This window comes from Calcarisporiella thermophila, assembly GCF_041956535.1.
Source record: "Calcarisporiella thermophila strain CBS 279.70 unplaced genomic scaffold VTP21scaffold_5, whole genome shotgun sequence".
Classification (NCBI taxonomy): domain Eukaryota; kingdom Fungi; phylum Calcarisporiellomycota; class Calcarisporiellomycetes; order Calcarisporiellales; family Calcarisporiellaceae; genus Calcarisporiella; species Calcarisporiella thermophila.
Window position 1 is genome coordinate 249,621 of NW_027192195.1, and position 13,097 is coordinate 262,717.

The 13,097-nt window shown below is 50.1% G+C and overlaps 9 protein-coding genes across 9 annotated transcripts; 5 read left to right on the top strand and 4 right to left on the bottom strand.

Moving 5' to 3' along the window:
- Positions 1–346: 346 nt before the first annotated feature.
- On the top strand, positions 347–1,558 carry VTP21DRAFT_9190 (uncharacterized protein; the record flags this gene model as incomplete). Its single annotated transcript, XM_069400120.1, has 4 exons — positions 347–405; positions 548–875; positions 1,033–1,293; positions 1,397–1,558. 4 exons carry the CDS (start codon positions 347–349, stop codon positions 1,556–1,558), a joined length of 810 nt encoding a protein of 269 aa, XP_069254078.1.
- Positions 1,559–2,181: 623 nt separating this feature from the next.
- On the bottom strand, positions 2,182–3,432 carry VTP21DRAFT_9191 (uncharacterized protein; the record flags this gene model as incomplete). Its single annotated transcript, XM_069400121.1, has 1 exon — positions 2,182–3,432. The coding sequence occupies one exon, from the start codon at positions 3,430–3,432 to the stop codon at positions 2,182–2,184; it is 1,251 nt and encodes a 416-aa protein (XP_069254079.1).
- Positions 3,433–4,030: 598 nt separating this feature from the next.
- On the top strand, positions 4,031–4,252 carry VTP21DRAFT_9192 (uncharacterized protein; the record flags this gene model as incomplete). Its single annotated transcript, XM_069400122.1, has 1 exon — positions 4,031–4,252. One exon carries the CDS (start codon positions 4,031–4,033, stop codon positions 4,250–4,252), a length of 222 nt encoding a protein of 73 aa, XP_069254080.1.
- Positions 4,253–4,495: 243 nt separating this feature from the next.
- VTP21DRAFT_9193 (uncharacterized protein) lies at positions 4,496–5,297 on the top strand (the record flags this gene model as incomplete). Its single annotated transcript, XM_069400123.1, has 3 exons — positions 4,496–4,707; positions 4,761–4,962; positions 5,121–5,297. The coding sequence occupies 3 exons, from the start codon at positions 4,496–4,498 to the stop codon at positions 5,295–5,297; spliced, it is 591 nt and encodes a 196-aa protein (XP_069254081.1).
- Positions 5,298–5,311: 14 nt separating this feature from the next.
- Positions 5,312–6,471, bottom strand: VTP21DRAFT_9194 (uncharacterized protein; the record flags this gene model as incomplete). The annotated part of the gene is made up of 4 exons (XM_069400124.1): positions 5,312–5,408; positions 5,523–6,097; positions 6,177–6,296; positions 6,412–6,471. 4 exons carry the CDS (start codon positions 6,469–6,471, stop codon positions 5,312–5,314), a joined length of 852 nt encoding a protein of 283 aa, XP_069254082.1.
- A 420-nt stretch (positions 6,472–6,891) lies between these two features.
- Positions 6,892–7,419, top strand: VTP21DRAFT_9195 (uncharacterized protein; the record flags this gene model as incomplete). Its single annotated transcript, XM_069400125.1, has 1 exon — positions 6,892–7,419. One exon carries the CDS (start codon positions 6,892–6,894, stop codon positions 7,417–7,419), a length of 528 nt encoding a protein of 175 aa, XP_069254083.1.
- Positions 7,420–8,097: 678 nt separating this feature from the next.
- VTP21DRAFT_9196 (uncharacterized protein) lies at positions 8,098–9,778 on the bottom strand (the record flags this gene model as incomplete). Its single annotated transcript, XM_069400126.1, has 3 exons — positions 8,098–8,369; positions 8,448–9,430; positions 9,525–9,778. The coding sequence occupies 3 exons, from the start codon at positions 9,776–9,778 to the stop codon at positions 8,098–8,100; spliced, it is 1,509 nt and encodes a 502-aa protein (XP_069254084.1).
- An 884-nt stretch (positions 9,779–10,662) lies between these two features.
- VTP21DRAFT_9197 (uncharacterized protein) lies at positions 10,663–11,347 on the top strand (the record flags this gene model as incomplete). Its single annotated transcript, XM_069400127.1, has 2 exons — positions 10,663–10,789; positions 10,887–11,347. The coding sequence occupies 2 exons, from the start codon at positions 10,663–10,665 to the stop codon at positions 11,345–11,347; spliced, it is 588 nt and encodes a 195-aa protein (XP_069254085.1).
- A 332-nt stretch (positions 11,348–11,679) lies between these two features.
- On the bottom strand, positions 11,680–12,993 carry VTP21DRAFT_9198 (uncharacterized protein; the record flags this gene model as incomplete). Its single annotated transcript, XM_069400128.1, has 6 exons — positions 11,680–12,066; positions 12,138–12,252; positions 12,309–12,463; positions 12,531–12,608; positions 12,675–12,808; positions 12,879–12,993. 6 exons carry the CDS (start codon positions 12,991–12,993, stop codon positions 11,680–11,682), a joined length of 984 nt encoding a protein of 327 aa, XP_069254086.1.
- Between the last annotated feature and the right edge of the window lie 104 nt (positions 12,994–13,097).

The following is a 13,097-nucleotide window of genomic DNA, read 5'->3' on the forward strand; positions in this document are numbered from 1 at the left end:
TTTTATATAGTTGTTAATTACTTTTTTGTTTCCTTTTTTTTTCCCCTTTACTTCGTTTAAACATAATTCTATTCTCTTCAAACTAGTTCTTCTTCTTTTTTGGTGGTTAGTTTTTTTTTTCCTTTCCTCCCTCATTTTCGGCAGGGTTGAGGTTTAAGGTGTGTGCGTGTGTGAGAGTGTGTGTTTGTATAAAGCTCAATTTTATTCAGTCGTGTTTGTACAAACCTATTGTCACGATCTAGTAATAAATAGGCGAGCAAGTGAGGTCAAGATTATCGAAGCCACTGAGCCTTAATTCGATTTCCCTGCTTGCCTATTCCTACCCAATATCGTAACATCGCTCATCATGATGCCTCAGAAATCTTCACGAGACGACTCGCCCACTTTACCGCGATTCTCATCCATGTAAGTTTATTGTCCGAGAGGAGGGAAAAGAGGGGAGAAACAGGAGCAGGGGGTGTGAAAAGAGGTCTGCGGAGGAGAGGGATAAGTTTGCTCCCCGTCTTGACCAACCATTAGCTAACCTCGTTGATTACATTTGTAAAAGCTACTCTCCTAATCCCTCACAACCACCTGGGCCTGCAGCAACACCATCTCACTACCATCAGAACTCCTTCCCCACGTTGTTAGATGCATCCACTGTATCGCTTGAATCCAACGAGAGACAGGCTCCCCCTTCGACTCTTCCCTCCATCTCCACATTTTTTCCGCCGGCAAACCAAATACCCTACTCCAATAGCCCGATGCGGCCATACTTGGGGCAAAACAGCCCCTTCAACTCGAGAGAGAGCAGCGTAGTGAACAATAATAATGAATCACCGTCTCCCACACAAGGACCCACGGAGGTTAGAGCCCCCGGAAATGAGATGGAGAGTGTAAGTCGACTGTTCCTTTTTTTATTTTTTTTCTCTTCCTCCTCCCACACTGGCCACGCCCCCCCCCCCCTCCCATCCTCTAAGATCTCTACTCTATTTTCCTACTCGATTTCAAGTCCAATCCCGCTGACCCCCTCCCATTTGGTTATATGTATAGGTTTTGAATAATTGCCACGAGCTCTCGCAATTCGCCACCCATTATATTCAAGGCGGCTCTCCTTCTGAAGATCAGATATGGGATATGGCAAACAAATCCTATGATATTTTGAGATCGCTTATGGGCATGAAGGCGGCGTTAGGCACTAAACAGGCCATGGATGAGAAACGGGCGGGGGAAGCTGAGGTGGACGCTATTCGAAGCAAACGCTTTAGCTACGAGTCCTCTGCCCCATTCCTGACCAAGTTTCGGAAACGAGCGGTAGGTAGTCCATGGAGCCATTTTTTTCTTCGCGCTCTTGGGCATTCCCCCTTTTGGACATTGGGTCTTAGGATTCATCCGCGGCTATTTCATTTTTGCTTAGAAACGAACCGCTTCTCCGGGGATCTGCCACAGCTGCAACACAACCGAAACTCCGGAGTGGAGGCGCGGGCCCGATGGCGCACGAACCCTATGCAATGCTTGTGGCCTTGTGTATGCCAAGTTGACGAAGAAGCGAGCGGAACAGAACTATCCCCATAAATGAGACCCACCTGATTTGGGCGGCGGGCCTTTGTCCTCACCCTCCGTTCCCCCTTCCCCACCCTCCCCCCCCCCCCCACTCTCCCCACTCCCAAGAACCATACTTCGCATCTTTCATGTAAAAGAATAGGGCTGTTCCACACTTCTTGGCACATAATATACCGTGAATAGTCTTTTTTTTTGTATATATTGATATATCTATTTATATATATTGCTTTTCTCCCCAACCCGCTTCTCCTTTTTCTTTTTGCCTCCTTTGTGGGTCTGGCGTCTAGGTTGGTTATTTTGCTGCCTTTTTTTCCGATTTTTTAGACAGCGGTTGTGAGTGAATTGGCTGTTATCTTGATGCTGCCAATTCTCTATTTGTTTCTCTTTTCCTACTATCTCTCTGCGTCCTTTCCTTGCTGTTCTTGTTTAGTGCTCTTCCCGATTCATCATAATAAAAAATGCATCAATATATATATTAACATGACAGAGAAAGAATTAAAAACAAAAACTAAGTGGCGTTTGTATTGTACAAGTGAGTGTATATGTCTTAGTCTGGGAGAGAGTGGTGCATGTGTGGGGGATGGAGGGTGGGGAGAAAGGACGGACAAAGTGACCACGTAGGGGAGCAGGGGAGTGAGGTTAGGAGAGTGGGTCGGATTTGGAGGAATCGTCCTCCTCCTCGGTGAGGGATGTGCGTGAGGTGACGAAGGACTCCCGGACCATCCCCCCTCCTTGCGCACTGTCGAACTTCCTTCCGACGGCAACGTAGTATTCGATGTAGGGCAAGACTCGCTCGCCGGCACTCAGTCTGCGCTTCACGGCGGCCAAATCCAGGTTCACGCCTTGCACCTTTACGAAGGGAGCCAGCGCCCCCCAGAACTGCAACCAGCACGCCTTTTGCAGGGCACCGATGCGGCCGCCCCAGCGTCCGATCGGGACGCTGCGATGCGCGGTGTGGGTGGCTTCAAGGCTCTCCTGGAGGAGCTCCCCGAGCCTCCTCCCGACGCCGAGGTCGAGATGGCGCGACTTTAGCGCATCGATCACGGGCGGGCTGATGACATCCCTTGCTCGCCTCAGCTCCATGTCCGGCTCCACCAGCTCGACGTAGCCGCCCGGCTTGGTGACTCGCTGGAGCTCGTGCATGATGCGGGCCCACTGCTCGGTGGTGTAGGCGAGGCCCATTCCCCGCTGATAGACGAAGTCGAAGGTGTCGTCGGCGAACGGAAGCCCGTTGAGGGCATTGGCGGTGACGTATTGCACGTTGGGAGGGACGGGCGGCTCCGCCTCTCCTCCCTCGCTTTTGCCCTTGCCCTTGACATCCTGCCCACTCCCATCCGAGGCGGGCACGGCTGGGCTCACGTCCAGGCCCACGAACTCGCACTCGGGGAAGTGCATGGCCATTTCGCGCATCCAGAATCCGGCCGCGCAGCCCATCTCCAGCACCTTGGCCCCTTCCTTGCGCAGCATGGGTTCCACGGGGGCGCTGAACAGGCCGAGCGTTTGCCGGACGATCTCGTGCTCGTGCTGGAGCCGCGTTAGCTCGAGGCTGTCGATGGGGAGCGGGTAGACCGTGTTGGGATCGTCGTAGTACATCCGGCCCTCCCACCAGACGTAGGGGCCGTCGAGGGCGTCGAGGGCGTCGTCGGCGGGATGGAATGAGTCGGCGGCGTTGGGGGGCACACTCTTCTCGGAGGGGGGTGGGGTTGCGTTGCGCGTTGTCTCGGCGGGGGGCGGAGAGGGAGCGGTGGTCTTGTTGTGCCGGGAGGAGAGGACACTTGCGACCATGCTTAAGCGGTTGCTCTGTTTCTTCTTTTCCTTGTCGCCCTGCTTCTCCCTGAGAGGGGTCTCGCTCGGGATACTAGGTTTCTTTTTGCCGAAGAGGAATGGCATGGGGGGCGAGGAGAACAGGGGGAGGGGGAGAGGGGAGATGAGGACAGTGGGTCAATCAAGAGAGGCTGCTGTAAATGAGACGGGAGATGGAATGACAGGCTGGCCTGAAATATAAGGGGAAGAGGGGGGGGGGAGGAGGAATCCGGAAAATGAATCCGAAGCAAGAACAATGACTAATTTGAACCAAAGCGTGCGAGAGAAGAGCTCTGTGGAAACGACGGCAGGATAAAAGCGCAGCCGCCCTTGACAAAGCGGAATATGCAGGCAATAAGAGTTAGCACGGAATAAAGAAAGAGACGGAATTTGAAGTGCGCAGGTAAATAAACCAAAATTCAACGCCCTCCCGGCCAACCTGTGATGTGCCTGTTTCGGGCTTCACAAGGAATTTCTCCTCTTTGAGCGCAGGCTCTTCTAGGTTTTATCGCTACTCGGGTCGATCATCGGGTGAGGCCTTGCCTCGAGGCTAGATAACCAAGAGCGCCCCGCCATTGGCTGCGGAGTTTTGCAAGCTGATTGGGTCCAAGGGGGAAATAGGGAGCGTAATTACGTAGGCTTCAAGTTAGATGAAACCTTGATTCACATCAAACACGTTTCCACAATGTATCGCTGCAGCCCTGCCCGCGTGCACCTTCCAAGGTCGCTTCTCGAAGAACCTTGTTCCCTGCCGGCTCAGAGCGCCCGCCAAATCCGGCCGCCTAGCCTTCCGCATGGACCAGATCGTTTGCCCACGCGGGCGATAAGCAAGTCTGGGTCGGTGGAGCCAACCGGTCGCCCGGGCGGCTCCAATTTACAAAGCGGCCTCAGAATTGGGCCCTGCTGATGCCATTCACCCTTCAGCCGAGCTATTGGGGCCGGGAAAAGAAGCCCCATTCTATTCAGCGCTATCTTTTATTCAGGGAGTCGAAAAATGAGAGGCCAGGGGGGCTTGTACAAAGTATGTGCATAGGGGACCCCCCTCAAGGGATCCTTCCACGAGGTGTTATCTACTCGCTATTAGGTCTCGGCGACAGTTCACAAAGCTATCTACAGATCACAAAACTGCCCCTTCAAAATCGCATCTCCCATGGGTGATTTCGGCCCCCGCTTCCGACCATCCGCTTCCGCCCTGCCCCCATCCTTGGCATCCCCTTTAATCACAGCGGCCTCTTGTGCGTTGCTAACAATTTTGTTTGCTCTCAATGCCGCCTCTAGCACTACATCCTTGTGCTGCCCCAGGATGGGGCCCCCCATAGTTTCATCGAGCGAGCTCTGTCGAGATCAAGTCAGACCATTAAGGTTAGGCTAAGATGGAATTCTAAATTCTAAATCACCTGCAGCCTCGATGACAGGACGGGTGCTATATCCACCGTGGCCCGCCGGTGCCGGAGGGGCGGATTCCTAACCGTGGAAGAATCGCCACAAGGGGCGCCGGTAACGGGTAAGACCGAAAATGGCGTGGAGCTGAGAGGGGATGGAGGCGCCCCTTTCCCCCCCGCCACGGAGGCTGGGAGGGAACCGCGACGAACGCCATCAGATTTAGAGGATTCGTGGGTTACATCACTTTGATCCAACATGATGACTCATGGGATAAATGGTGGATCAGGCATGGCGTGGGGGGAGGGAGTCTATATTTATGAAGGAGGGGTGGTTGTTTGCTGCATGAGCGCATCATTTATTGCTCAGGGTCTATCTGACCTAAAAGAGTTTAGCTCCGAATTCTCCAGACGTCGCCGCCTAGATTTGTAGATTGGTGTTTTAATGGGATTAGGGAGAGGGAGAAACAAGAGTGGGGAGAACAGCGGGAACAAAAGGAAGAGTATATTTTAATAAAGGAACATGAAATTCATCATTGTTCTCGTGAATTTTCTCTAGACAGCGTGGGATGAAGCGGCCGTCCCCATCACTCCGTCGCTAACTGCATCTTCATCTGTGCAATGGCCCTGCCAGGGTTAAGCCCCTTGGGACATGTTTTCGCGCAGTTCATAATTGTGTGGCAACTGTTGGAGATGGAGGGAGAGAAAGAGAGAGAAAGAAAAAAGGGACGGGTTAGTGAGTCGATTCCAGCTTGCCGAGCTGAAGCACTCGGCGCCTCCCATCCCAACCGCACTTACCGGTACACGCTCATGTTGTTGTTGAGCTTTTCTCGGCGCTCGGGCCCAAACTCGTCACGGCTATCGGCCATCCACCGGTACGCCTGCATGAGCACGGCAGGACCTAGGTATTCGTCCGAGTTCCACCAGTACGACGGGCAGGAGGTGGAGCAGCAGGCGCAGAGAATGCACTCATACAGCCCGTCCAACTTCTTTCGGTCCGCAATGCTCTGCAGGTTCTCCTTCTCGGGGGGTGCGCTGCGCTGCTTCAGATACGGCTCGATGGACTTGTACTGCTTGTAGAAGTGGGTGAGATCGGGCACTAAGTCTTTGACGACATACATGCGAGGGAGGGGGTAGATTTTGACGGGCTTAGCACTACGCTCGATCTTGCAAATACAGGCGAGGGTGTTGGTGCCGTTGATGTTCATGGCGCAGGAGCCACAGATACCCTCACGGCACGAGCGCCGGAAGGTTAGCGTTGGATCATCCTCATTCTTGATCTTGATGAGCGCGTCGAGCACCATAGGGCCACATTGATTCAGATCGACGGTGTATGTCTGCATCCGGGGCTTCTCCGTGGGCTTGTCGGGATCCTAGAACCACGGCGCCAATGAGAAGAAAGTGAGAAAGCCAGTGAATAAAAACATTAAATAACATCCATCCTAGCCCTACCCAGCGATAAATCTGAAAGGTTTTCTCGAAGCGGGGTTTGGGCTGGGAATTCAGGGGGGGTGAGGCTTCCACGGCCATGTTGTTTGCTGACGTGGTCTTGATGGTACGAATGGCAGCAAGCTGTGTCAAAGCATTTCCGCAAGTCAAAGCAATCAATTACACGAAAATAGAATCTAGTTAGCCATCGAGTTCCAACAAATTAGTCACCGGTCACAAGGACCGATCAAGGACATACCGGAGCTAGGCGGGGTCGAATGCTCATCAGCATGACCCGTGAATTTGTTAGCAGCGACATGGTTTTAGTGTCTCTCGCCCTTCGACAAAGATTGAGAAGTGAAAATCACTGAGTAACAACTCGACCCCCGTTTTCCTCCGTACTTTATAAAAAAACGTGACGTCACATCTGAAGGATCTTATACTCCTGTCATTGGATAATGTTGACTTTTTTGACTGGCCTCGCAAATCGGAAATCCCCCCAAGAGCTTGCCCGCGCCATAAACACACTTAGTGAAGAGGGATTTGGAGGTCATGGTTGGCTGGCCTGTGGCACATCAAGCATAGGGGTTTTTTTTTTCATGCATGATAGATGCCAAGTCTACCAAGAGGATCGATTCCTTCCAGAAATTTCCCAAAATAACTCTAATGTCAAGTATAAAATGGGGGATGGCAAGACTCTAAAAAAGCTCTCAACTCTAAGACTAAAGCCAAAAAAGAGATGCGCTTGCCTTCTTGTGTCCTTGCTTCCCTTCTCCTCCTCCATAGCCTCGGAGGCTCCCATGCCCAGAGCGCCACCACGCCCTCGGCTCCCGCCCCCAGTTTTCCCGCGGCTATCATCACGTGTCTACAGTGCGAGCAGAATTATTCCACCTTCCACACTTGTATGGAGAAATCCTCGCAACTTGCCAACATCACGTCGATTGCCGACGCGCCCAAGATCCTGGATGTGGCGAAATGCCTCTGCTCCCCATCGTTCCTGGGGGTGTACTCGCAGTGCCTCAAGTGTTTCCAGGAAACGGGCCAAATCCAACAGCAGCTGGGCACGTTGCCCTTCAATGTGTCGGATTTTGTGAACGGGTGCAATGCCGTCACTGGAGTCTTGGAGCCAGTCACGTCGATTATTTCGAGTGTGGGGGGGAATAAGCCGACTGTGCCGACGAAACTACGGAAGAGGAGGCTGGAGATTGAGTCTTTGGATGCGTTGCAGAGCAAGCGGGGCAGGAGAAGAAGAGCCCGTGAAAATTAAACACCCAATTTTATTTAGTTTCACTTTTCTGTATTCGAGTGCATTCGTCAACTTAACGGCCATGGGTACAAATATTATTCCTAATATCTCATGTAATAATTCTATAGAATATCGAAACAAGCAATTTTCGACTACTCTCTGTGGTTCGCAAACTACTTTTTATTCAAGAAATTTTTCAGCGTAGAAATAATTGAAGTGAAAGCTTTGCGATATTATTCAGATGGGTATCGGTCAGCCCATCCGGAGGATATGGAGCTCCTTGAAGAAGAAAGACGTAGAGGATATGCTTGTTAGGCAGTGAAACCTTGGTTTTCATTTATGGAGGAACTATACTCGCTCCAAAGTTGATTTCATGCACCAGCGCATTAACAAATTTAGCGAATTTTATTATGGTTCAAAATAGGCTCTTAAAATGGGGAGGGGGAGGGGAGAAGCTTATTAGGCTCTCCGGGGAGCAGCAAATCTTCCGAGAATGGACGCCTATGATGGCTGCAATCATTTTTATTTTTCTATGCTCTCTCAGAGAGGGGATCGATTGGATATCATCACAATAGTAGGTTGGAATAATTTTACGCCAGTACAGAGGATACAAGGAAAATATACAATTGCTTCAATCACTGAAAAATGGACTGTCCTATCGCGCTTAGTATGATTCATGGACGTGTACCGCACCGCCATCTAATCTCTCCGATACTTGTAAGTGATCACCGGACGAAATGTGGCGACCACAGAAATGATCCCCAGGTCGACCAAATCGCTGATGACCGTGTCGATGGATTTGTACGCTTCCGGAGCCTCCTCTAACAAAAGCTCCCGGTCCTCACATATAACCGTGCTTCCAAGCGGGGTAGTCTTGAGATGATCGACGTTGGCCCGGTATTTTTCCTTAAGGCGAGAGCTTGCTTTCGAGCGCGTTAGACGGCGGCCAGCTCCGTGCGCCACGGAATATCCTATACAATATATTGGATTAGGAGAGGCCATGAACTCAGGTTATTGTAGTAACCTAGGCAAAAATTAAAAACAATTACCATTATGACTCTGGTTGCCGCGACTTTTTACCAAGTAGCTGTAGCTGCCTCGTGACCCAGGGATGACCATAAAGCCCATATCAGAGGGGGCGGCGCCTTTCCGGTGCAGCCATAGCTCGCTCGATTCTGAATCGGAAGTTGGGTCGGTAGAGGAATCGAGGGAGACCGTCTTGCGGACGATGTTATTATGCCAGAGATCCAACAACTTAGGTGTGACGGCATCCGAAGACTCCACTTGAAGTAGAGAGAATATGCGGTGTGCTATGAGGTCGCGATTGGCCTTGGCCCACATACAGGCATGGTCGTGAAGCTTCATGTAGGCGTCAAATTCTTCGGAGCCCACCGAGAGCCCCTTCGTTCCGTGGGGAGCGGTGTGTGCTTCTAGAATAGATTTGCCGTAGCCCCGAGATCCGCTGTGCACCAAAAGGAAGAGGTGGTCCTGGTCTACCTCGGCCCAGTCGCTCCAGGCTTCTTGGTCCTGTATACTCTCCACGGCCAGAAACTCGGCAAAGTGATTTCCGGCGCCAATCGTGCCAAGAGACCCATCAAAAGGCGTGGTTTCTATGTTCCTTTGAGCCAACCACTGCGATGTATTGCCTTCCCATGGGCGCTCCAACCCAACCAGCCTCTGCGCCAAAGTGGAGGGCTTCACCGTAGCCGGAATGGTGGTACAATAGAAAAGCGCCATCCCACAACCTATGTCGCCACCTACCAAGGCCGGGTAGATAATACTCTGTGTCCCGAATACGGCACCAATAGGATGGGAGTTGCCCGGATGCAAATCAGGCATTCCCAGCGCTAGACGCACGCCGGGGAGTTGAGCGGTGCTTTCTAACTGCTGGAGAGCCACTGGATCGATTTCAACCTCTTTGGCAAGGATGCGCAAGTCGACGGGCTGAGACAAATTGGGAGCGTGTGTCGTCGATGTTGAAGCAGTTTTCGACGGCCCAATAAAGTTTTCGCCGCAAGAAATTAGCAAGACACTAGATAGGAGTAAAAATAATTTTTTGTGAATAAAATCTCAAAGCGCAGGATAGTAATAAATGGCCCTTGTCGGCCGTGTCTTTATCAGCTTACCAATCATCGTGTAGGCCTTCGGTGTATGCATTTCTATCCATAGTGTCGAACAGCTCCTTCCCGGTCGATTCGAAAATCCGAGTCGGCTTTTTGAGACGAAACTTTCTCTTGGCCAGCTCCAATATTTTGGTGTGAAACTGGATGACAGATACATTCTGATCATCGTCTAGTGGATCTGGCGACTCGACGATCACCACGGTCCTGATGGTTTGATTGCAATTGCTGACTAGCGTGAGTCGTATTTTAGCAGGCATGCGGATTCTTGTGAGTGAGCTAGAGACAAAGCAAGCCAATGTAGTGAAATAAAATAAGAGGCTGCCATGGAAACTCTGCGTCCTTTATGCCCTATTTATAAGAGCAACCGCGATGGTGGATGGGATGGTTTAAAATTAAGATTATTGCTTCACTAGGCATGGCTAGACAACTCCACGTAGCAACAATAAGGAATATTTACCTAATGCAGCAATTCGCAGTCTTGCGAGTGATGTATTCATAATTCAACAGTCATATTAATTAGAATTACCAAAAGTACCAGGCTTACGGAAGCTGGCTCCTACTGCCAAAGCCAGCCAAAAATGATCTCATCCAGTTCTTCAATAATCTTAGTTTTTTTCTTTTTTTCGACGATCTATCCTCGAACTATGTGTTAACCGAAAATTATATCCAGAGGGAGAGACGCTGGTACAGCTACAAGGATCTAGTGTCCATGGGTCCCCCCTGCAGTAACTCTACATCCAAACCTGCTTTCTCAGAATACGGCCGGGAATAATTTAATGCGTCATACAGTCCTTTATGGTTGGCCATAGCCTTCTAGGAAAAGAGTCAGGGATGCAACTGTGTTGGGGTCCCGTCCTCCTCGATGGCCTATGGCGGCAAAGAAATCTAGTGAGAGGTATACATGGAAAATGCGGATCCAAAAAAGGATGGAGCATTGAGATATTAATCTAGGTTATAATGTAGGTTAGGGGGTGCGGGATTATATTTTTAAATATCCGTGCTAAGAATAAACACTTAAATTTCCGTTACACGGCCCGTTGCCACCCCCTTTAATATTAATACCTTAATATCCTGATTTCTCGGCATGGCTCAATTTTAGTCAAGTCTCATAACTCGATCTCCCTCCTCTTTAAAGTGTATAATGACATTAGCAACGCACCTAATAGCGACACTCTTTTTCCTCTCCGCTCTTCTCTCATGCTTGGCCGCTCCACTCAATACCACGATCGGCACCAGCCAGTTCACGATGGAGAACACATGCAATGCTGGTAAGTCCTTGCTTTTGTTTTTCGGGCTCATTATACTATGTTCTTGTAACCCATGGCCTCATCCGCCCCCTCCCCCCCCCCTCCCTCCAACCATTAGATGTGACGACCATGGATGCCAAAAAGAAATTCGGAAAGCAACGAGATCTCGGCGTCACCTGGTCATTTTCTCTCCCCTTTAACAAGTGGCAACCGGCCGGACCACCCGTCCCTATCATAGTCGATGGCCATATGCACAAATTCAACCACCTAATCATTATTGCCACTACTCTTTCCCTCGATCACGTTGGGCAGTGGGAGATTCCTGGCCCGGGTTTTGCGACCGTGGACGATTGCCAGGGCGGAAACAAGGGGGCTACACTGGTCACAACCAACAGGACCGAGTTGGGCCCGCAGGTGCAGTTGGTCTGGCATCCACCCAAGGAATCGGACTTGGGGGTGATCCAGTTCTTCAGTTGCGTAGCGTCGATTGAGCTGGAGGGATATCAGTGTTGGGCATCGGACGGAATAGAAGAGGAAAAAGTGAGGCCGACCATCGATTTATTAGACCTGTTTCAATAGAATCGGATAGAGAAAATGCCCAAACTACTGTTCCAAGTTGTTGTATATTTATTGTCTGTAATTATTTTATTGTATAAAGATTGTTTGCCTACTCTTTCAGCCGGAGGAACATCAACTACACTCTTCTGTCTTCTTGTGGGAGAAAGCGTTTCAAGCGTTATAGGATAATCTTGTTGGTTATAGGCGACACTGTGAGGGAGAAATACATTTGTACAAAAAAAAAATAGCAATGCCATTAGCGTTGATAAAGAAAAAGACTTCCACGTTGACTCGCTAAATGATAAGCCGGACCGCTCCCATTCTTTGGTGCTATAGCCTATGGGAGGGAGATATCACCTTCGCGAAGCAGACCGTTGGATCTGCGACCGCGTTTTTCTCGCAATGGGAGTTTCATCCTCGATCATCTCCTCCGTATCCGCTGTCGACATTTCTTGGGTTTCTCTTGTCGATCTTCTGGGCGTGTTCACCGCAGCAGACGTGCTTCTTCTTGAAGTGGCCTCTCCCAGTGGCGGATGGTTTACTTGGGTAGCTGTTGAGTCTTGCTCTTCTTCAGCAGGAAATACTATGAGGGTAGGGTCAACACCGACTCGGAGGTTGAAATCCCACAGAGAATTACACTGGGGACATCGGGGAGTTTGATTCCCAGTGCGATTAAAATATGCAGAGGAGCAAGGGTGGTGGATACGGACCGGACACTGAAGAGTAGCACATCGCTGACCCTATGCAAAGGTATGGATAAATGTTTCGTTATAAGACGCTCTGCTGGAAGGGAGAAAATAACACGTCTTACGATAGTCACGTATTCATAGCAAAGCGTGCACTCTCGAATATATCCCTCATAATTATCTTTAAAGAAACTCTGCAACTCGAGTATACAACGCGTGCTCATGGCATATTTCCCGTCACTAAAGGCCAGAGAATGAGCGTGCTATAGATTGTGACAATAAAAACCAATTTCTACCTTGTTTTGATGAGCCACCCATGGTCGACAAACCGCTGCAGCAATTCCTCTGTGTCATTCCGAGATATCGGCACCTTTTGGTTGGTTCCTTCACGGACCGCCACCATGGATCCTACTGAGAATTCCTCGTCTTCATTGCAAATGATGATTTCAAGCTAGCATATGATAAGGAAACGGATATCAACATCGACCACGGCCAAGGGTTGTTTAAAAAACACTCACAATTTTCTTGAAGTATGCCATTTCATTTGGTGTAAACTCCGTGGCTAATTGCGCTATCTCATCTCCCTTTCGGTTAACCTACAGTGATATCCATTTGAGAATTCAATGATGCTGACATAGGAGCAAAGACTTTATGGCGCATACTAATGCATAAACCACTCTCCCTCCCCTTGCTTCACTATGCCCCCGCCGCAACTCCAGCCCAAGGGAATCCAGCCCTTGATTGATATCGCTTATCCACGAAGATATACTGTTGCATTCTTCATCAATATCCCTATCTAACAAGCACCACTACTGTCACGATTTCTTTTCCAGCACAGAAAAAAAGACTTCAAGTGTCAAGTATACCGGTTGTAGAGCGGTAGGATTGACGTAGTAGATCAATTGCGTCCTCTTCAGTGACGATTCGGCGAGAGACACAGGCTTGCAGGAAGAGCCGATGAGTGTCAGTGAATCTAACCATCTCCTAGATTTTCATCGACTCGCGTGTGCACGAAAAAAACTCGTTTTGCTTGCTGAGGACCGGATGGAAGGGACAACCGTTGCCCTGTTTTCTCGTGTCTCTAT